This window comes from Medicago truncatula, chromosome 2 (genome assembly GCF_003473485.1).
Source record: "Medicago truncatula cultivar Jemalong A17 chromosome 2, MtrunA17r5.0-ANR, whole genome shotgun sequence".
Classification (NCBI taxonomy): domain Eukaryota; kingdom Viridiplantae; phylum Streptophyta; class Magnoliopsida; order Fabales; family Fabaceae; genus Medicago; species Medicago truncatula.
The window spans coordinates 43,647,370-43,668,825 of NC_053043.1; the positions used below are offsets into that span (position 1 = coordinate 43,647,370).

Here is a 21,456-nt window from a genome sequence, read left to right on the forward strand (position 1 = left end):
CATAGAGATTAACATTCAAATTATAAAATGTGGAATAGGCCAAACTTGAGTTGTTGTGAATCCAACAACTATCACCTGAAAAATCTATACATGTGAATCAGCCAAAGTATGAACCACCCCAAATGCCTCTCACCCTTTCTCTTTGCACATAAAATTAAGTAAACATAAAGAATCAGTTACAAGAGTCAAGACAGACAGGAATAGTGCATGCATTTCAACTTAGATAATCCTTCTTATTTTCTTAACTATACCAACTCCAACATTGCATGATTAAACCACTGCCAAATCATTATTCCACATTCCTTTGTGCTTATATATAGTCCTCTAACTCAAGTCAATTCTCAAATCAATCATATCTGTCTTATTAACTTTGATCATCTTTAGCATTCCATTTTCATCATATTTAGAAAACATGGGTGTACATGAAATCATTCTAAGAGTATCTTTTGTGGCTATGCTAATCAAATTGGCCATGGCTACAAATCACATTGTTGGAGGACCAATTGGTGGATGGGATACAAACTCAAACCTTCAATCATGGACATCTTCCCAACAGTTTTCAGTGGGAGACAATCTTAGTAAGTCACTACATTAATTTCATCTTTTATTATAAAAATAGCTTATACATATGCACTCATTTAGTAAGCGCTTAATTAAGGCGTTTATCAAAACAATGCTTAGTGATTCGTTCGATTAACTTTAATTTGAAATATTGTGCATCATTTTATATGAAAGTTGTTCTAAATCGATGAGATTGACAATGATATGTGCAGTTTTCCAATATCCACCAAACCATGATGTGGTTGAAGTTACAAAAGCAGACTATGACTCCTGCCAGCAAACAAATCCAATTCAATCTTACAATGATGGTGCCACAAGCATCCCTCTCACATCAACAGGGAAAAGATATTTCATTTGTGGGACAATAGGACATTGCAGCCAAGGAATGAAGGTTGAAATTGACACGCTTGCCGCTCAAGTTTCTCCTGCCTCACCAGTAGCAGCAGCACCTTCAATAGCAGACTCTCCAATGATTTCCATCATTCCCTCTGCAGCACCTGCAGAATCTACTGTTTCATCTGCAGAATCTCCTGAAGCATCAAGTCCTTTGTTTGAAGCACAAGTGGAAAGTCCTACACTCTCTCCAATGATTCCATCCACCGAGTTTCTAGCTCCTTCCTCTCCTATAGCACAACATTCACAGGATGTATCGGCCTCATCAACCGAGAAAGGAAATCTTCAAGCCTTCATTTCAATAGTGTTGAGTTTAGTAGTGGTGTTTATGGCCTTCTAAGGATGAGAAAAATCCGACTCAACTCAACCATTTTTATTGAGTCTATTTTGTGTTGAAATTTGTTTTTGGTGTGTCTTTGTTACTTTGGTGTGATTATTGTTGCTTACAATTTCAGTGATATCGCTGTTTTCATTTTAGTTTGATAAAAATATATCTATTCTCTAGTCAATAATGTGATTTAAATTTGATAAACTACTAGTACTGAACAATTTTCATATTATAGCAGATAAAGTGAAAAGGACGGGACTTCTATGAAAACATTTTAGGAAAAAATCAGTTAAAATCACTTTTATTTTCAATGATGAGACTTACATTTGAAACATCACATAAAGCATTTACTTAATTTAGATTAAGATTGTATTGTAGCAGCACAAATTTATCAAATCAACCAGTTTCCAAGCAAACTTTTAGTCTCAGAATTTTAAAAACAAACAATAAGGACAAAGTGAATCACTCAGGAAAAAAAATATAATACAAGCAAAGCACACATACAATAACGGTGATGTTATTTGAACAACAATTTGGTACATGTAAATTCAACGACTTTTTACACAGTTAACGTAATTGAAGTGTTCCAACTACATGTAGATTTGAACACTTGAAAATTGTGGTTAATCACGTTCAGATTCATGATTAATGAAGTTCATTAGATAGTTAATAGATTGCGACATGCTGACATCTGATATATCTATTAACCAAATCTAACACTTCATGAACCACATGTGCGAACTGCGTTAACCATGTAAAAAATTGTCGAATTTTTATGTCTCAAATCGATGTTCAACTAACAACTTTGTACAATAAGGAAGTGGATGCTGTTGCTAACCACTTTAAGCAACTGGAGGTCGAAGCAGATGATCCTGTGATGTATCAACTGTAGCAGGTGACATAAACTGCCACATTGAAATTCCAGGATAACCAATGAAAGGCATCAGCTTGTGGTTAGCAGTTTGTCCTTTAGCAGCCATTGCATTAGAGAGGAAGTTGGACTGTACACTTGCTAATTTGACTTGCTGTTCCAACTTTTCTTTGTCTAGCTTCAGCTTATTTTTCTCATCACGAAGCTCTTTCTTCTCGGCCTTAGAATTATGTTTCATACAGTCATATACTTGCTCACATGATTATCAGTTATTTTGAGAAATATAAAGCATAGAAACCTAAATTTAAGAAATAACTTGTTCGGGACTTGGCCAGGGCCCATGGCCCATCTCTGAACTAGACTTCTGCGCCACAAGCCCAAATCCACTCCAGAGCATTTTAAAAGCTCTGCATACTGCTGTGCAATCAACCAAGCGATGATCTGCACGCTGTGGCGAGGTCTACGTGTGCTAAAGCATATCTCGAGGTTCAAATCGGATTATAACTAAGTGTAGTAAACTAACTAGTATGAGGGAATTCGTTTCTTATATAAAAGATGGATAAAGACGATGTCATGTGGCACAAAGTGGATAACTGACCGGTGTTTTATAAAAATAAAATAAATAACAAGTTGATGGGATCTGCGATCAGCACATGTGCAAGTAGACTAAATTAAGAGGGGTTTGATTTCGCGTATAAAATATAGATAAAGACGTTGCCACGTGGCACAACATAGATACTAAATTGTGTGTTTATTAAGATGATAACTAGTAGATAGGACCTATGTGCCACACATGTGCAAGTAAACTTACTTATATGAGGGGTTTCATTTCGTATACAAAAAGATAGATAAAGATGTTGCAATGTGGCACAAGTGGATAACTGAATTGTGTTTTATAAAGATAATAAACTAAATAAATAACCACTATAATAAGATAAGGAAAATCACCTTAAGTTCTTTAACTTTTTCGCGCAATTCATCATTCCTTTCCTTGAGCCTCTCAGCTTCATTTCTTAATTGGGTCACCACTCGAACCGCGTCATTTAATAGGCTAACCTTGTCTGTTTTGGGCAGTGTATCAGGCTCTAAGACAGAACTCAATTCCATAAACCTTTAAATCATGTCAAATTGAAAAGGCTTGAGATTTAGTTTAGAAGCATAAACACAATCAGAAAGTTGCAAAATAATAGCAAACCTGTCATTCAATTTATCCCTTCGCACTTTCTCACGACCTGCCTTGGAGCTAGATGCATATGATTCTGTCCTTAACCTAAAGTAACAGTTGCATATTATTCGTTTAGCTTATTTCTTTTTCTAGTAGATGTGAGATTAACCACTCGGTTGAATTCCAATAGTATATAATATCTTTTACAAAGGCAAAGAAGATATATTACCGCTTTGAAGGGCCGTTTTCCAGTACTGTTGAATCCAGTGAGTATTCCATTTCCATGCTGCAAATATAAAGTAATCATCATGAGAAAGTTGAGAATAGTCAACCACAGAGAGTGTATGTTTGGTTCCACTTCTGGAGTATATATGCAAAGTTGATTCAAGAAGTGTTTGAATTAATTTTACCACCATAATTAATTCTAACTCGAAGCTAGAATTTAAAGTTTTAGCTTCTACAAATGTTTTTTAGCCTCAAATTTATCGTTCAAGATTAAAAACATAACTTTTGATCATAGTCAATATTACAAAATCAACTTTTACATATACACGAAAGAGATATATTACCGCTTTGAAGGGTTACTTTCCATTACAGTTGAATCCAGGGAGTAATCCATTTCCAAGCTGCAAATATAAAGTAATAATCATGAAAAAACTTAGAATTTACAAAATTCACTTTGAAATGTTTAAAATAGATTTTTCCCGCAGATTCTACAATTGATTTTTAGCCTCAAATTTATTGTTTAACTTACTTTTACATGAATTATCATGCATTCTACACACTTTTAACCAAAATCAACATCACAAAATCAATTCATTCAAAATCAACGCAAAATCAAACACACGCAAATTTAAAGGATTTCAGGTTGTTAATTAAGACAACAAATATTTCAAAGTCACCTCATATGGGAGGAAGGAGGATTGATGATCTGAGTCTGAGACTGAGGCTGAGGCATCCAGGTGAAAGTAGAAGCAGCAGCAGAAGAGTCAGAAGCCATGAAATCAGCAGCAGAAATAGATATATCATCATAGCCATAATCATAGAGCCAAATGGAGGAACCACCTGTTGAATCCATATCCATAATATTGTTGTAACCAAGGTAGAGTGTGTAACTAACTGTGTACTAATGTATTAATATCAATATCAGTTGATGGATAGTTAGTAATAGTGATGAAATAGCGTGAGAATATAAAAATACTATACATGTATCACATAACATAAAATATATATTTTTTTTGGTAGATACATAACATAAAATATTATTAAAAGCATAATAATATTATTCATTCATTCATTTGTTTGTTTTTTACTTGTCCATTGTTTTGTAATTATAATTAAGAGTAAAGAGAAAGTCATTGTTGTGAGTGTGATGTGAAATTTGTGACAGAAGCAAGCAGAAGATTGAATGTCTTTGCTTAGCAAACTCTGCAATTCCATTACGTTGAAATAGTGTATTTTGGTTCGGTATTGTTCCTTTCACACCTATTAAATTTGTGTTATGTTGACACACTAATTTGATATATATACACACTCACACACTTAATAAAAACTATATACTCACTCAATTACATATTTCATATATACATTAATAACTATTTAATTTTATGTTCTTGTCAAAAATATTATTGATACTTTACCGTTTAAAAAATTACTATAGAAAAAAGGGCAACGTAAATAATGTCTTAATAAATTTAAATTTACCAGCTAGTCAAAAATATTATTGATTGTTAGCATCGAACCATCAATTCTTAATTACTTTACTCCTTAATTTACCACTAACCCTATATCTCAAATATATATAGATAGTGTTTAGTGTTCTTATAGAATTATATGAGGCAGAAGCTGTCGTTTTATTTAAACAGCTCCAGTGACGTTTTAGCAATCACGTTATTGAAATTGACGTCCTAATCACCTTTTTTTTTTTAATGGAATAACCTAATCCTTTTAGATTAGTAAATTCGTAATACTATATCTATGCTCTTTGGGGAGCATGATAAAATCCAAAAAGAAGCCGTTTTAGGATGGCTTGATTCATGCCTTAAGTTGACGTGACTGGTGGACAAATGTTTAAAAAATGGGATGTAAAACCTATATGACTTTTGGATTATAGTAATTGGATTTAATTCATGCCTTAAGAATTACTAGTAACATATATTACATGATCCAGCTAATCCAAGTCCAACTAGCTTTTACTCTCATGAACAAATTGTGACCGTCGGATCTCGAATATAAGCAATAAAAATACTTTGTTAGGTTATCCTGAATATATGAAATGTGAAACTAATTACTATGATAAATAATAAAAAAAAAATGATAAACTACTTTTGGTCCTTTAGTTTGACAGAACTTCAAGTTAGTCTTTTAAGTTTCGAAAGTTTTAATTAAGTCATTTTAGTTTGACATAATTTCCAAGTTAGTCCTTTAAGTTTCAAACAGGTCATTTTAGTTTGACAGAATTCCCAAGTTAATCCTTTTCTTAAAGGACTACCTTGGAAATTATGTCAAACTAAAAGGACTTAATTGAAACTTTCAAAACTTAAAAGACTAACTTGAAAATTCTGTCAAACTAAAAGAACCAAAAATGGTATTTGGCCTAAATTCTAAGTTTCTAAGTTATGAGTTCTTATGTTTGAGGTGCCATTTAATATGGGAAAGTAAACTTCTTTCCTATCATGAAAAAGTAAATCTCAACCATTAGATTCAAGATGAACATTGATTTTATCCTAGTCTTTTTAAATTATATTTTTTCCCCTTTATCTTCAACCTTACAATCATCAACCAACACAAATAAACCCCACCAGCACCACCGATTGGCTCAGACTAACCCAATCTCCAACCAGTACAGGGTTGTGAAGGACTTTCCTTCTCACCAGAGTGTATGCATCCATTAAAGCAAGCACAAAACTCCAAATGGCTTGTAAACCCATTGCAGCTATCAAGTAACTGCAATACAAATGGAACAGTCAGCATTAAGTAATTCCATATGAATCCAAGCATGGTATATTGAAAAAACTGTTCATCGTATACACGCTATAAGTGTAAATTTCCAGACCACGATATTGATAGTAAAACAGCTCGTCGTATACATATTTTCATTGCTATAATGGAATCAACAAGAGAATGTGGTTTATTTGTGTTGGTTGATGATTGTAAGGTTGAAAATAAAGGGAAAAAAATATAATGTAGAAAGACTATGATAAAATCAAATTTCCTCTTGAATCTAATGGTTGAGAAAATCCATTTTGGTCATTTACACATCTAAAAACAATTTTAACACAAAAAATTCAATCAACATTTTTCATACAAATCACGTTTATTATGTATCAATTTAATCATAATCAATTCTCGTTACCGCAAAACCAAACACACGCTCACTAGTATTAAACTTAAGAGTGTGTTGTCTTTCTTTATTTTGGATTTATTATTAATATATTTGACTTCTTATCTAATGTCTCGGAAGCACCTGTTTATCTTATTATTTTTGTACTTTTATGTGTATGACAATATTTTATAAGAAAGGTTTGACCTGTAATTCAATTTTAATTTAATTTTATTGCAAGTTCCTTTTTCAAATGTTTAAATTTTACTGTCACACCTCGTTTAATTTGCGGGTGTTACATCGTCCTGACCGTCATCTTCACCGCCATTTCAATTTATGAAATCTATACTTGAGGTGGGTTCTTCATCCAAATCCCCTCCTATGCATGAGTGTGATTTGGTTTTAAATTAGAGATTTTGAATAACAAACAGTGGTTTTCATGATTCTTGAGTATAATGGGTAGAGGGGAGAGGAACCTGTCATATCATGCACTCACTTGCTAATTGGTTAAATTAGTGTGATGATGTTGAAAATCGTATTACATTTCATGATCATATAATTTTTTTTTTGTTTTATCAAGACTTTTTACTAAGTTATTATAGGTTTTTTAGTGAACTTTAGTGTGAATTACTCATGATTTTTAGAAAAAAGTCGGTCTTGCATCGAAATGAATCTTTGTATGTCAATTTGCATCTCTAACCAGAAAACTTTATAGGTATCAAAGTCTTTTCGGTAAATTCTAACAAGTTTATCTGATTAGGTTTATCTGATTAGATAATGTTTGGTAGAAGCTACATAGTGTTTTGGACTTGCTACGATAAAGAAATGGAGACCAACATATAGTTGGGGGAGGTATATCCCACGTCACAAGATATAACAAAGGATGAGATAATTTGGAGTTGAGGAATCAAAAGCATAAAAGAGGCTTTCGTCAATGTTCAATGCGCGAGGCATGTGAGATAAAGCCACATGTGACACAAAATTCCCTTATCTCTCATCATTGTGCATTGGCAGATAATCCCACGCTCAAGGCGCATAAATAGTCAATCAAATGGTGTCAATGCATTAATTAGAATCATGTGTGAGGCGTGTTTGCAACCTAAGTTTATCTATATAAACCTAGTTTCACCCATAAGTGAAGGATCCGACTTTAACGCCTCTGAGGTTCAAAGTGTGATCCAACAACCATAAGGTAACATTTTTAAATGCTTGAAATTGAAAACAAGTTTTAAGATAAAACACTTTGTTTATTATTATCATGTGTATCTAAACTTTAATAGATTATGATTGAATGATGAACCTTTATGTAATGGTTGAAACCACGATATGCATGAGTCTTATCTTAAACACAATTAAAAGGTGTTACAAGATTCATAAGTAACTGAATGCCGAATGAAATAAGAGATTTGTTTATGGAGTCTCAGTCCAACAATTAATCGTATAATTTTATTAAGGAGTAACTCTCCGTTAAAAAAAAAATTAAGGAGTAACTCATTAATTAATAATTACAAATGCACATATTCACTCCGCTGTTTAGTGTACATAATCCATTACTATTACTACCATATTTGGCCTTACACCTTGAATTGCAACAGGGTAGCATGCACCCATTATCACAGGTTCCCATCCCATTGACGCATTCTTCTGTCTGACCATTCCCTTCAAAGAAACATGTGCATAGGTCGAAGTAAGAGCATGATGTCTGAGTTACACCTTTGAATAAATTCTTGCAGGTGGCATTTAAAATAGGAAAGGGAAGTTGTTTCCCACCATGGGAAAGTTAAATTTGACCATTAGATTAAGTAATGAACACATTCTTATCATAGACACTCAACACCATATCTAAAATCCATCTTCTTCCTTGCTTCTTTCCACCACCTCAAACCTTCTCTCTCCATCTCTATCACCAGCTTAATGGTTGATGGTTTTACAATGAATTATACATTTATTTCTTGCCTTCCATTTTATCTGCATCATGAAAATTATTTAACCCATTTTCAGATGCAGTGGCCGTTTTCCATTTGTATCTTTGGTATGAATTTTGTTTTTTTTTTTTTTATGTATAATTTTGAAAATGAGTTTTCAATGTGAAGTGTGAAATGACATAAGATTACAAAGCATAATCTTATGTATATTACAAGAATCAAGTTTTTAAGATTATTAAGATCCAACATCATAGAAATTAATGGTTATGGATCTTTCACTTATGAAAATGAAACTGGAAAATCAAAGAGAAATGGAGAATTGTTTTATGGTCAAATTGAAACAGTTTGAAGAAAGGAGAGAGTGTGACGAAAATTGAAACAAAAACCCTAGCGAGCAGCTGGAATTTTCTTTATTTATTTTACCACCTGCAATTCATTTTCACTTATTTCATCATTCCTTCTAATACTTTTCTTTTCTTTCAATAAAGATTTTAATATTTATTCATTATATTTTTATTGCCAAGGTAAAATGGTGAGTTTCTGTTTCCAATGTTTGGTTAGATCGGTTGATAGAGGAGGAGAGAGAAGGTCCAATGAGATGTGAAAGGAAGCAAGAAAGAAGATGAATTTTAGATATGGTGTTGAGAGTCTACGATAAGAATGTGTTCGTTACTTAATCTAGTGGTCAAATTTAACTTTCCCATGATGGGAAACAACTCCCCTTTCCCATTTTAAATGCCACCATTCTTGCAATATACAGGGCAATTATGGACATTACAAGGGCCCACAATCTGTGAACAAGATCGACCTTCAGCTATGAATTGCACTATAAACAAACAAATTACAAAAATTAGTAAATGTTAATATTAATGTAATTGTAATGTTTCATTTATAGTTTAAGGATAATCACAATGGTTTAGTCAAAAAAATTAGCATCGAAATGGAAGAAAAAACTTACTTTTAGCAACTAAAACTAGGACAACAAAAAAACAAAAAGAATTTGGAGTGTGGATCGCCATTACACAACAATTATTTGCAATTTTTTTCTCTCTATTTGTAACTCTATTATGGATACACACTATTATTACGTGTATTTACTATCTATTTGACCAAAATATATTTACTATATCTTTAATATATTAATCAATTATATATTCATTCTCAATTATTTAGTCTTTTGCTTCGCTTGCCAAACAATGTTATTTACCTCTTAATTCACTTGCCAAACTAGCTTGATCTATTAGACCATCTACAATGGGGTTCTTCCCCTATTTAACATCATGATAAATAGGCACCTCCATTATAATACCAATTAATATGGTGCTTATAAATATGGGTGCTTTTATAGGTATCCTCTATCTCCTATTACTCATGGATCCCACTTGTAAAATTAATTCTATTTTTTTCCTCTATTAAATTGTTGTATTATTTTAATATTAAAAAGTAAAATATATATTGTGTCAAAAAAAATTAAAATATATATTAGTTGCAAGGATTAGTTTTAAAACTCGGTTCGACCCGATCGGTCGGACCGGTCAGACAGGAACCGGTAGGTAGACCAGGTCGAGCAGATAGTCAGATCGGTCATGTAATTGGCCCAGTAAGAATCAGTCAGAACCGACATAAACCGGTAAAAACCGGTGACTCGGACGGTTTTCGAGTTGAACTAGTTTAATTGTTTTTTCCCTTTTTTTTTTGCTTAATCAGAAAAAAGGCATCTTTTCTTTATGTTCCTTACGGTTTTCTTCTTTCCCTTTTCTTTGTTGCTTGATTTCTTATTTTGATTTATTTATTCTCATTATTGGTTTTTATTGTCTTTGATTGTTTCCATTATTATTTTGGTATCTATTTCAATTTTCAAACAATTGTAGGATGGGTTATGCATAGACTATAGTATACTATAATTCTTCTTTCACGTTAATAAGAAGAACATTTAACTGTTGACCAAAACAAATTAAGAGCATTTAATAAATATTTAAATGAGTGTAGCAAAAGAGCATTTAAATATTGTTGTTCACATCCTACAGGAAAAAAAATATTGTTGTTCACATGTGTGATATAGGCGTAGCTTACAATATATATATATATATATATATATATATATATATATATATATGTATATATATAAGGTGCCATTTAATTTGGGAAAGGAGAGTTCTTTCCCATCATGGGAAAGTTGATCATGTCCATTAGATTAAATGAGGAACATATTCCTATCATACTCTCTCAACCACTAGATTATTTTTTTATACCATCTTTCACACTCTCTCTCTTTCATGTCCCCACACACCCATACCACCACCACTAAATCACAAATTCAACAACCACTTTGACCACCACTGCACTACCAAACCAAATATAATTCGTTTTATTTGATTTCACTTTGAAAAATGTTGGAAATAAAATAAAATCAAACTGATGTAGATTCGATTGATTTTAGTTTTTTTTTTTACTGAACGGTTATACACTCTTGCATTTTCTACATTTGAATTTTCACGCATTTGAGTGAATGGACCATATATTCAAGATCTAATGACTCATAACCCACTAATAAAATAGGATTGATATTTGAATAATCAAATGCTGACAACTTTTTGAAACAACTGAATAAAATACACAAAACAATTGTTAATTTGATTGCGAGGGAAAAAGTATAATTAAAATGACAACCAAATAGAAATACGATGTGAAACAACTTTTATGTTCAAATAACTTTTCTCTTAATAAAAAAATATTTATATTTGTGAATGACCAATATTAACGAAAACTTTTGCGATTTTGCAAATGTTGATTCATGCCAGATTCCTCAATTCTTTGTCTTTGGTATGGAGTGTCGAGAAATAACACAACAATAAGTTATGGAACAATGTCACACAAACTTGTTAAGAGATGTGCGACAAGTTAAGATCTTCTTCATTTATTATTCTCTTTATTTGTTCTATTACCAAAGTTTTGATGTATATATATTTAATAAATGTATCAAACTCTACAAATATGTTCATTTATATCATTTGAAAACTATAGCAATGAAGATTGCCATTTTTATTTAAAAAATGGAGAAGATATCAACCAGTGTTGCGACGGGGAAATAGGATTTTCTATTGTTAGTGCTTTCAAGTATTCACGCAGACATGACATTGAAGATTGTTTAGTCTAGGATCTTATGACTCAGAAAATGCAGATTTCATTATTTACTCTACCATTAAAAATATCAAATTGGATTTAAACCGTCTAATTTTGATTGAACAACTTCTATTATAAGACTGCATAAACGAGTATACATGCAAACTGCAACAATTCAAGGTCCGTGGGATTGAGCTACATTGCTGATCACAAGTTGAAGCTCTACCAAAAGGTTAAGAGACGAATTCACCAATCACTAGCTCCTATGAAAGACACGCGCCGGAAACTACCAACGGGATAGGTAGGTACAAATGTAATGTAGACGCATCCTTCTCATTTTTTTTATAATATTATAACATGTATCTACCTTGTTGAAACACTAATGATATTTGTACAATTCTTTTGTAAGATAACTTTGAAACAACCTTGTTATTCTCTATTTTTATTGATCATTAGAAAAAAAATGAAAAGAGAGAATAAAAATACAATCTGAATATGAGAAATAAAGTTACTTAAAAGTTCTATCAAAATGATTGATGAAATACCATTTCTCTAATTGAAATACTTCTATAAAAAAAATTAACCGGAATCCAAATCCTTTCGTTAGCTACTGGTGTAACTAGATTTTCATTTAAATTAAACCAAAAAACAGTCTAAATAAACATCCCTCAATCTAAACATCATCACCTCAATAAAAATATGAAAAAGTAAAAAAGTGTCAGATCCACAACGACCAACCAACAAATTTTTCCCTTTTCTTAAATTCCAATTACAATGATGATCGATAAAAGCAAAATGCCAATAAAAAAAAAACTCCTAATTACCTAGGAAATAGAATGTACAGGACCTGGAGTCACAAGCGCGGAACCAGGCGTTGTAGGCGTACTAGGCGGCTCCGCCACACTCGGCGGTGATTGCACCAACGGCGGAGGAGGAGGAGGAGGAGGCGAAGTTGGATTGGAGCTGGATTCAGGCGAGGGCGGAGGAGGAGGAGGAGGAGGAGTTGGATTTGTAATCACTGGTGGAGATTGTGATTCTGCCGGAGGATTAGGTGGATTACTACTGACAGGGTTGTTAAGAGTAAAAGGAGGAGTAGGAGAGTTGAAATTCGGCGGCGGAAAAGAACCGCAAGATTGATCGGAGCATTTGTTGTTGTGGTGACGGCGTAAGACGCCAAATCCTAAGATGAGACCAGTAATAACGAGAGCAGTGACGATGAAGATGAAGATCTTTGTTGCTTTTCCCACGTAGCACATTTCTCTGAACTTGTTTAAGATTTGTGTTGTTGATGGTGGGGCAATGTTCTGAATTTTGGTTTTCTTTTGCTATCTTACTGTTTTGTTTGTTTGTTTTGGAGATAGATAGATATATATGTGTTGTGTTTGTGGGTTGTTTTTCGTCTTTTTCTTCTCATTGCGTTTTGAGGGAGAGAGAGTGAGTGTGCATAGCTACTACTGGTTGTTTTCACCGGCTATATATTGAGTGGGTAGCCATGTGATGTGATGATGGTTAATTTAAGAACTTAGAAGAAGTTAATATATATTGGTAAAGGCAATTGCCAAATAAGGACCAAGGTCATGGTCAAGGACGCTTTCTAACTTTTTCACTGCCCATAACAAGAGGTTATATATAGTGACAGACTGTATCCATTACCCATCTTTTGCCCATTAAATTAACATTACCCATTATCAAAAAACAATGTTATTTTACCACCCCATGCTAGTGCGTATGTTGATAAATACTAATGTAGTAAATAATTGGTTAATTTCGTTTTGTTCATAATACAAATTCATTTTAACTTTGTCCGGAAGAATAACAATGGAGGATTTGATACATACAACTAGTACGGTGTAGAGTATGAAGTTGAATATTCTCGCTAGTGAGGACTGTGTTATTTGTTAGCACCTACGGGGGTCCATTTCACATGATGATGAAATGGGAATCTTACGGTGAACGAGGATATATCGCAAGTTAAAATTGTTTGAAAGTAACCCAACCGTTAAAAGGGGGAGAAGTGAGTCAATTATCATAGAGAATCGAGCTTCACAGATATGCATGTCTGCCACGTCAACCTTGGTGATACGGTTGTCTTCCTGTTCCATTTACTGACCTAGTAACATTGTCTTCCTGTTCCAATTACAAATAGTGTTTGTGTATGTTTGGATCTATGGGAGTATTGATTTTGATTAAAAGTAATTCGTATTAAATGTGATTTGTATTTGAATACATTAATGTAAATTTGTGTGTAAAAATCAATTTTAGAATAAAAAAATTATAAATTATAGTTTCGAGTAGAATCAATTTCAAAGACAGAAATGACCGCAATCAAATATATTAGAATCAATTATACACTTTCAGATTCAATTCTCATCACTCTAGAAATGGAACAAAGCATACACTTTTTATTTTGTGGTGGCTAGAGTTCGAACCCAAAACTTTGCATATATTATGCATTGTCCATACTAACCGAGGAACTTAGTATATGTCTGATTGTTTGGTTCAACTTATACACCCTTTAAGAGCACTTCTGGTAGCTTCAAAAGTGAAAACTAGTAATTCCAATATGTTTGGTTTAACTTTCTCAAAATCAATTCTCATATCCAAAAGCAATTCTGGTTGAAGCTACAATTCCTAGTTTCTGAGTTAACTAGAATCAATTCTCCAATAAATTTTGTATTTTGATTATTACAACTAGTGGCGAAGCTAGAAAAAATGTCGAGGATGGACCAACAAAATATACTCTAATATATAAACATAAATTTTTCAGTTGTAATAAACGCTAAGCACAAAGTTTCATAAAAAAAAGTATTGGATCTTTGGTAGTTTTGGCCCCCAAGACCACTTTTGACTTAGTATTCGCTGACGTGGCACCCACAATGGTCGACACGTGGCACCTCACTTAAGGGATGTGAGTGTCACGTCAGCGAAGACTAAGTCAAAAGTGGCATTGGGGGCCAAAACTGAAAAAGATCTAATACATAGGGGACTGTTTTATATTTTAATTAGATAGGGGGACAAAATCGCAACTTTTGAAAAGATATGAGGCCAAAAGTGCAATTAAGCCATTATAATATTTGAGCAAATGGTAAAATTTATTGATCTAACGTTGAAAACTAACTTGTGAATAATGTAAGATACGTCTCAATTTCTCATCATACAAGGCATGACTCCTATTTTGGAGAAAGAACATGAGAAGATGAATGAAAATCACATCACCAGCTCATCACTACTAAAAAAACTAAATTTAGTGAGGGAAAATGTAAAATCCCTCTCTAATTCCGTCATTAAATTTTGCGACCAAAGAATTTGTGAGGAATTTCATTTTTTCCGTCACTAATTTCCCTCGCTAATTTTGCTTTTTCTAGTAGTGCATGTGGGTCAGTTGACAATCCTGAAAGTCGTATGACATATTTCAAATGGTATCAAAGAAGACATCACTTATACAATGTGATTCACGGACGGACCAAACAGAAGCTATTGAACATGTAATGTTTGAGGCTGAAGAGATGCGAGATTGATCGTCGACGCACAAGACATGATAATGAGCGGCTCCAGATAGCTTCTAGGAGAACCAAATTCACATTAGAATGAGAGGATTCCTGAGACCATGCAAGTATGGGACTGCATGGTCAAACGAGACTTATAAGAATTGTTTGGTACTACATATACAAAATGATGCTCTTCTTTTTGGCAGCGCATTCCGTAAGAATTCCACAGTTAAGCATGCTTGACTTTAATCAATTCTGGGACGGGAAACCTTCTGAAAAGTTTCCCGAAAATCATGCGATTGAGGAAAAAACACGCTTAAAATACCCGTGTTGGTTTGTAGGGTCAGTCGACAGTCTTGAAAGCTGTCGGAGATGTTACATGATCAATATTGTGTTCATACAACAACGGATACTGAGACTTATTAGGTCAATGATAGTAATCCAACTTTAGTATACTTGCATCTTCTTGTTCAAAAAAAAAAGTATACTTGCATCTCGGTGGTGTGTAATATTTAAGAAGGAAAATAATATGTTAAACATACTTGTTATAGATTTAAATTGTATTACTTGTTATGCATACAATATTTCTACGTTGCACATACAACATCTCACATTAGTGTCAAATGTGTGTGCCCTAATAACACACATGGATAACTAACAATATGTGTTGGTTTGAGACTTTGAAGTCTCCTTCTCTCAAGGTCTGAGGCTCAACTCTCCCTGAAGCCAATTTCAGTAGACTAATTTGATTTAAAAAAAAAAAAAAAAGAACAACGTAGGAGTAAGTGTGGTTTACATAAATATGAACATTGTAACATAAAGAGTGGTGATGTATTGAATACAATTTTTCATTCAATAATTTTCACATCTACTCTATATTCAAATTGTATTTCTTTCTCCCCCATTAAATTGTAGAGATAGAATATTAATCACGGGTATGATTAACATCATTTAGAAAAATTATGATATTAAAGAAAGAATGTAGGCATAGTCTGCAAACATAAGTGAAGCCCAATTAAGAATTATAGCCCAAAGGAAATTTTAAAAAAATAAAAAAAGAGGTCGGCATAAATAATGAGAAACACATGAACAAACGAGTGAAAAAGGACATACTGACTGACGGTCTAGAACCTCTCCTTATTATCTTTGATCATTGGTTCATGAATGAAGAACCAACACTGTCCACTTCTCTTATTATGTGTTTCCTAAAACTTGGTCCATATATATTATAAAATTAATCTACACCCTTCATTACACAATATTCATCAGTGATTAGTGTTTTCTTCTCTTCATTACATCATATGCATTGAACTGCTTAAGGTGCATATAATTTGCAACATTAGGAGGAAAGATTAATTAGTGTATAGAATGAGGATGACGATTAATACTTTTGAGGTTCACGAAAGGTATTTTCAAAGGAATAACAAAGCTATACGTGTAGATAGAGCAAGGAAGCCAAATTCAAGAACAAAGCAAGCCTTCAAATTTGATAATATTCATCGTGCTTCTGTCAACAAACAACGTTCTGTGTCTTTGGCAGAATTCAAAACTTCTGCAATTGCTGAACCTGCAGAGGTAACCATTTTATCATATTTTCCTTTTCATAAAGTAGCAAATAATTATAACATTATAATATTAATTGTTATATGATTAGTAATTTAGTATTGCTGAACGTGTTCTTTCTTCTTAAATTTGTTTTTTTTTTTTTGTTGTTTAAGATGCATATTCACGCATTGATGATGATGAACTCATTTTAGCTTTTTGCATGTTCTTGTTACAAAAACAAATATCATAAAAATCCAAAATGGTTCCAACTTTTCGTCTTCCCTTTTCTTTGAACTTGTAATATTTGTGCTGTGGCTGGTGTTGTGAGTGAGAAGATGAAACTACCCACGGGGTTATTTGAGTGGTCCACGCAATTCAGGAAATATGAGAGAGAGAGGTGTATCACCAGTAATAAAAAAGAGTACATGTGAGTTGTGACTGGCTAGTATAAGAGATTATTTTTTTTCTTATTTTATTGTGCAAAATAATGAAACCATATTCCTTATGGGAGGAGTATATGAAAAAACAAAAATAATACGAGCATTATCTTTTTTACAATAATAATAGTAATAAGGGCGTCACAAGCAATAAGAGTATGATGTGACAAAGTCATACAACAAAAATAAATGAGAAGTTAAAAAAAGGTAAGAACATGTCATGTGTCCAAAAACAAAAGGTAAGAAAGAACATGAAAATTAAAATATGCGGAATATGGTTTACACGGATTGACAGGTTTGGATTCTCTAAGGTGATTAAGGCGTAAATTAAGAAAATAAAGCCGTCATATATAATTGCGTTTTAAAAAAATCTTTAGTCGGTCTTTAGATCGGATACCGAATTTTCATAAAAAAAAAATCTTTAAAGTAAACTATTATTCCTTGTATTATTGCTTAACTATTTATTATATCCTACCAAAAAGAAATATTTATCTTTCTACTGATAAATAGCTAAGAGTATTATCACAAAACAAGATAGTTAAAAGGAAATAAAACTATTTTCCTCTTTCCTCCCTTTTCAAATCATAATGATTATGAATTAATTTTTTTTTAGAGGAATGATTATGAATTAATCTTCTTCCTTCAGTAATTTCACACGCTAAATATTTTTTAATCAATTAATTTAATGATCTTAAAACTTAGAGTACCTTTTATGTTAGAAATTCAAAAAAAAAATGTAAGAAATTCATATTTTCTTGGCGGTACTAAAACAACAATGTGCAGTAGTTTGCCATGTACTAGAAATAAGAAAAATCTGTAGAGCAAGAGGATGCATGTATGGTGTTTTGGTTATCAAGATAACGCCGACATAGAAAAATATATATGGTATTTTTAAATTTTAATTAGAAAAAATTGCATGGAGCCAAGAAAAGCTTGCAGTAGGATCTCCAAATATACAGTTCTAACATAACATTTTTGGTCATCAAATGCAGGCACCAATTGTTCCTCCAACATACGAAGATCCAATGCTTGCAAATTATGTACCTATATATGTGATGCTCCCAGTAAGTAACTACACTATTCTCAAATATCTATATACATATATGTTCCATTTCAAAAATGTGTTGGTTCCTCCTTCCAGCTAGGAGTGATTACAAACGACAATGTCTTGGAAGATAGAGCAAAACTCGAGAAACAGCTGACGGAGCTACGAGCAGCAGGTGTTGATGGAGTTATGGTTGATGTCTGGTGGGGAATAGTTGAATCAAAGGGTCCTCAGCAGTATGATTGGTCAGCTTATAGGTCCTTGTTTCAGCTTGTTCAGGATTGCAAACTTAAGTTACAAGCTATAATGTCATTTCATCAATGTGGAGGGAATATTGGAGATTCTGTTTCCATTCCATTACCTAAATGGGTACTTGAAGTTGGTGAATCAAATCCTGATATCTTTTACACCAATAGTTCAGGTTTCATGAATAAAGAATGTATTTCACTGGGTGTGGATAATAAACCTTTCTTTAATGGAAGAACTCCCATTCAGGTTAGCTATTTATAGTTAATGGAATTCAACTCTGTGTGTTACTTGATAACTCAAGTTTAACCAAACTCTACATGTACGTTTGACAAAGTTTATTGAAAATGGTTTGCAAGCGCAACTGCATTTGAGGTCCTGATGTCAAGGTTTTTGATGTGTCTGTGACCGCTTTGCAACCTCAATTGCAGTCTCATCAGTCGTATTTGACAGAAATTTTTTGTAACATTAAGGATTGTGACACAATCAAGTTACCTGTGTTGAAAAAGTTTATAGTCTATATCTTCCGTGTGACAAATTGCATAATAATTTTTTTATATGGCAATGATTGTTATCATATTTGTTTAGTTATTGGTGTTTGATGCAGATGTATAGCGACTATATGAAGAGTTTTAGAGAGAATATGGCAGATTTCTTAGAATCGGAGCTACTGATAGACATTGAAGTAGGACTTGGCCCTGCTGGAGAACTCAGATATCCTTCTTATGCAGAATCTCTAGGCTGGGTATTTCCTGGTATTGGAGAATTTAATGTGAGTTTGTGAATTTTTTGCTGTAGAAATTTGTGCAAAGTTCCACGTAACATTGTGTTGAAAACAAATCGACTCGGATCCTCTCTCACGGAGCAGCAAACAATAATAAGAGTAAAAAAGTGCTATCGCACAAGTGGTATCTTTCCAGTCCTAGTTAAAAAAATTTCTGCACTGCTGCAACGTTGGAGAGTATCCGAGTCCAAAACAAAAAGGGTTTCAACTTGACATTATATATTTACTACTCATATCAATAACATAGAGTCAAAAACTATTTCAATTCACAAACTTTATGTACTCGCATCTTAAATATTGCAGTGCTATGACAAATATCTTCAAGCTGATTTCAAAGACGCTGCAAAAAGAGCAGGCCATCCTGAATGGGAGCTGCCTGATAATGCAGGGTCATCTAATGACACACCTGAATCTACAGAATTTTTCAGATCCAAGGGAACTTACCAAACAGAGAAAGGGAAATTTTTTCTTACATGGTATTCTAACAAATTGCTTACACATGGTGATGAAATCTTGGACGAAGCCAACAAAGTATTCCTCGGTTGCAAAGTGAAGTTAGCAGCAAAAGTAAACTCTCAAATATTCAGTTCTGTTATTTGAACAACAGTGATTGAACAACTTTTGCGACAGAAATTTAAGATGTTAATGCAGTTCAAATTGGTGGTTAGTTACGTTCAATAGATGATTAATGGATATATATACCAAGTGCCAAATTTACTAACAATTAACGGAACTTATTGACCACAATTTTCAGGTGATCAAATATACACGTAGTTGAACACCTGAAAATTATGGTTAACAACGTCCAATTTGTGGTTGACGAAGTTATCTTAGGGGTTAATGATTTTCAATACTTACCGTCTATCAACGTAATTAATCACCTATTTGAACTGTGTTAACCACTTAAAAGTTGTCGCGAAAGTAGCCTAAGTACGGTCGTAAAAAAATCATTTCTTTCAATATATGGTAAATTAGCAATTCAATATTTTCACGTCAATAAGCTGAAAGATTCATTAAAAACAGATTGCTGGAATCCACTGGTGGTATAAAACTGAAAGCCATGCTGCAGAGCTTACTTCAGGATATTACAACTTAAGTGATAGAGATGGATACCGTCCCGTAGCAAGGATGTTCGCTCGACATAATGCTATCTTGAATTTCACATGTCTTGAGATGAGAAATTCGGAGCAACCAGAAGAAGCCAAAAGTTGTGCCCAGGAACTTGTTCAGCAGGTAATTCATTCTGGCTTCAAATCTAATCTAATATGTTCTCTGCAAAATCAAAAAGAATCTGTGATTGATAAACTCCATGACATGTTGCTATTCATGAAACAAGTTACTCATAATTTAGCCTGTTTTATGTTCATTTCTTTATAGGTCTTGAGTGATGGATGGAGAGAGAACCTTGAAGTTGCTGGGGAAAATGCACTTCCAAGGTATGACAGTGAAGGTTACAACCAAATCCTTCTAAATGCAAGGCCAAATGGTGTTAACAAAAAGGGCCCTCCAAAACTAAGGATGTATGGAGTCACATACCTACGTTTGACAGAAGAATTATTCCAGAAACAAAATTTTGATATATTCAAAATCTTTGTGAAAAAGATGCATGCTAATCAGGTATTGTAAATTAAAAGACGTTGATATTTTCATATTTGTCGGTGTTTGAAGCGAACTAATCAAAGGTGAAATTCTGCAGGATCTTTGTCCAGACCCAGAGAAATACTATCATTACACGGTTCCTATGGAAAGGTCAAAACCAAAGATTCCATTGGAGGTTCTTCTTGAAGCAACAAAACCAGTGAAGCCGTATCCATGGTCTGAAGTAACGGATATGAGTGTTAGTGAAGCTACTGGATTTTTCTTTGATTTACTAGCAATAATCCTGAGTGTGTTTAGGAAAAACCGAAACTGAAATCGTGAATGAAAAGGAAATGATTGATCAATAATAAAATGGGAAAGGAAATGCCTTCAGATATCTACTTCCTTTGTGTTATGAACTAGGATTTCAAACTCAGCAATGTTTGATCACTTTGCTGCAAAAAATATATAATCAAACCTTCCGAAGCCATGTCAAATTTAAGGCCTGTAAAATAATCTTACTATAGCAATAATAAGAACATGTAAGTTTTAAAATTGGACCCGATAAGAATAATGCTATTGCCAATAACCATTTGCGAATTATCATCTCACAAAATCAAAATCTCTTGTATCAGCCAACAATAG

The 21,456-nt window shown here is 33.1% G+C and overlaps 4 protein-coding genes across 4 annotated transcripts; 2 read left to right on the forward strand and 2 right to left on the reverse strand.

Annotated features, from left to right (window-relative positions):
• The first annotated feature begins 67 nt into the window (after nt 1–67).
• Nucleotides 68–1,463, forward strand: LOC11420104 (uclacyanin 1). The gene is made up of 2 exons (XM_003596993.4): nt 68–578; nt 774–1,463. Exons 1-2 carry the CDS (start codon nt 413–415, stop codon nt 1,292–1,294), a joined length of 687 nt encoding a protein of 228 aa, XP_003597041.1. The 5' UTR covers nt 68–412; the 3' UTR covers nt 1,295–1,463.
• A 165-nt stretch (nt 1,464–1,628) lies between these two features.
• LOC11408870 (transcription factor bHLH115) lies at nt 1,629–4,484 on the reverse strand. Its single transcript, XM_003596994.4, has 6 exons — nt 4,221–4,484; nt 3,888–3,944; nt 3,548–3,604; nt 3,349–3,423; nt 3,102–3,264; nt 1,629–2,373 (listed from the first exon to the last, which is right to left on the reverse strand). Exons 1-6 carry the CDS (start codon nt 4,400–4,402, stop codon nt 2,125–2,127), a joined length of 783 nt encoding a protein of 260 aa, XP_003597042.1. The 5' UTR covers nt 4,403–4,484; the 3' UTR covers nt 1,629–2,124.
• Nucleotides 4,485–12,512: 8,028 nt separating this feature from the next.
• On the reverse strand, nt 12,513–12,944 carry LOC11411426 (leucine-rich repeat extensin-like protein 3). The gene has a single exon (XM_003596995.3). The coding sequence runs from the start codon at nt 12,942–12,944 to the stop codon at nt 12,513–12,515; it is 432 nt and encodes a 143-aa protein (XP_003597043.2).
• A 3,334-nt stretch (nt 12,945–16,278) lies between these two features.
• LOC11422644 (beta-amylase) lies at nt 16,279–21,379 on the forward strand. The gene is made up of 8 exons (XM_003596997.4): nt 16,279–16,751; nt 18,151–18,222; nt 18,300–18,698; nt 19,057–19,221; nt 19,537–19,800; nt 20,257–20,466; nt 20,611–20,850; nt 20,930–21,379. Exons 1-8 carry the CDS (start codon nt 16,545–16,547, stop codon nt 21,143–21,145), a joined length of 1,773 nt encoding a protein of 590 aa, XP_003597045.2. The 5' UTR covers nt 16,279–16,544; the 3' UTR covers nt 21,146–21,379.
• Nucleotides 21,380–21,456: the final 77 nt, after the last annotated feature.

Excerpts from the sequence above, each read along its gene's own strand:
- LOC11420104 (XM_003596993.4), top strand. The coding sequence starts at position 413 with ATGGGTGTACATGAAATCATTCTAAGAGTATCTTTTGTGGCTATGCTA. Across the intron at positions 579-773 it reads TTCAGTGGGAGACAATCTTA|TTTTCCAATATCCACCAAAC; the intron begins GTAAGTCACTAC and ends TGATATGTGCAG.
- LOC11408870 (XM_003596994.4), bottom strand. The coding sequence starts at position 4,402 with ATGGATATGGATTCAACAGGTGGTTCCTCCATTTGGCTCTATGATTAT. Across the intron at positions 3,945-4,220 it reads CCTCCTTCCTCCCATATGAG|CTTGGAAATGGATTACTCCC; the intron begins GTGACTTTGAAA and ends TTATATTTGCAG. Across the intron at positions 2,374-3,101 it reads AAAAAGTTAAAGAACTTAAG|GCCGAGAAGAAAGAGCTTCG; the intron begins GTGATTTTCCTT and ends CATAATTCTAAG.
- LOC11411426 (XM_003596995.3), bottom strand. The coding sequence starts at position 12,944 with ATGTGCTACGTGGGAAAAGCAACAAAGATCTTCATCTTCATCGTCACT.
- LOC11422644 (XM_003596997.4), top strand. The coding sequence starts at position 16,545 with ATGAGGATGACGATTAATACTTTTGAGGTTCACGAAAGGTATTTTCAA. Across the intron at positions 19,222-19,536 it reads CTGGTATTGGAGAATTTAAT|TGCTATGACAAATATCTTCA; the intron begins GTGAGTTTGTGA and ends TAAATATTGCAG. Across the intron at positions 20,467-20,610 it reads CCCAGGAACTTGTTCAGCAG|GTCTTGAGTGATGGATGGAG; the intron begins GTAATTCATTCT and ends ATTTCTTTATAG.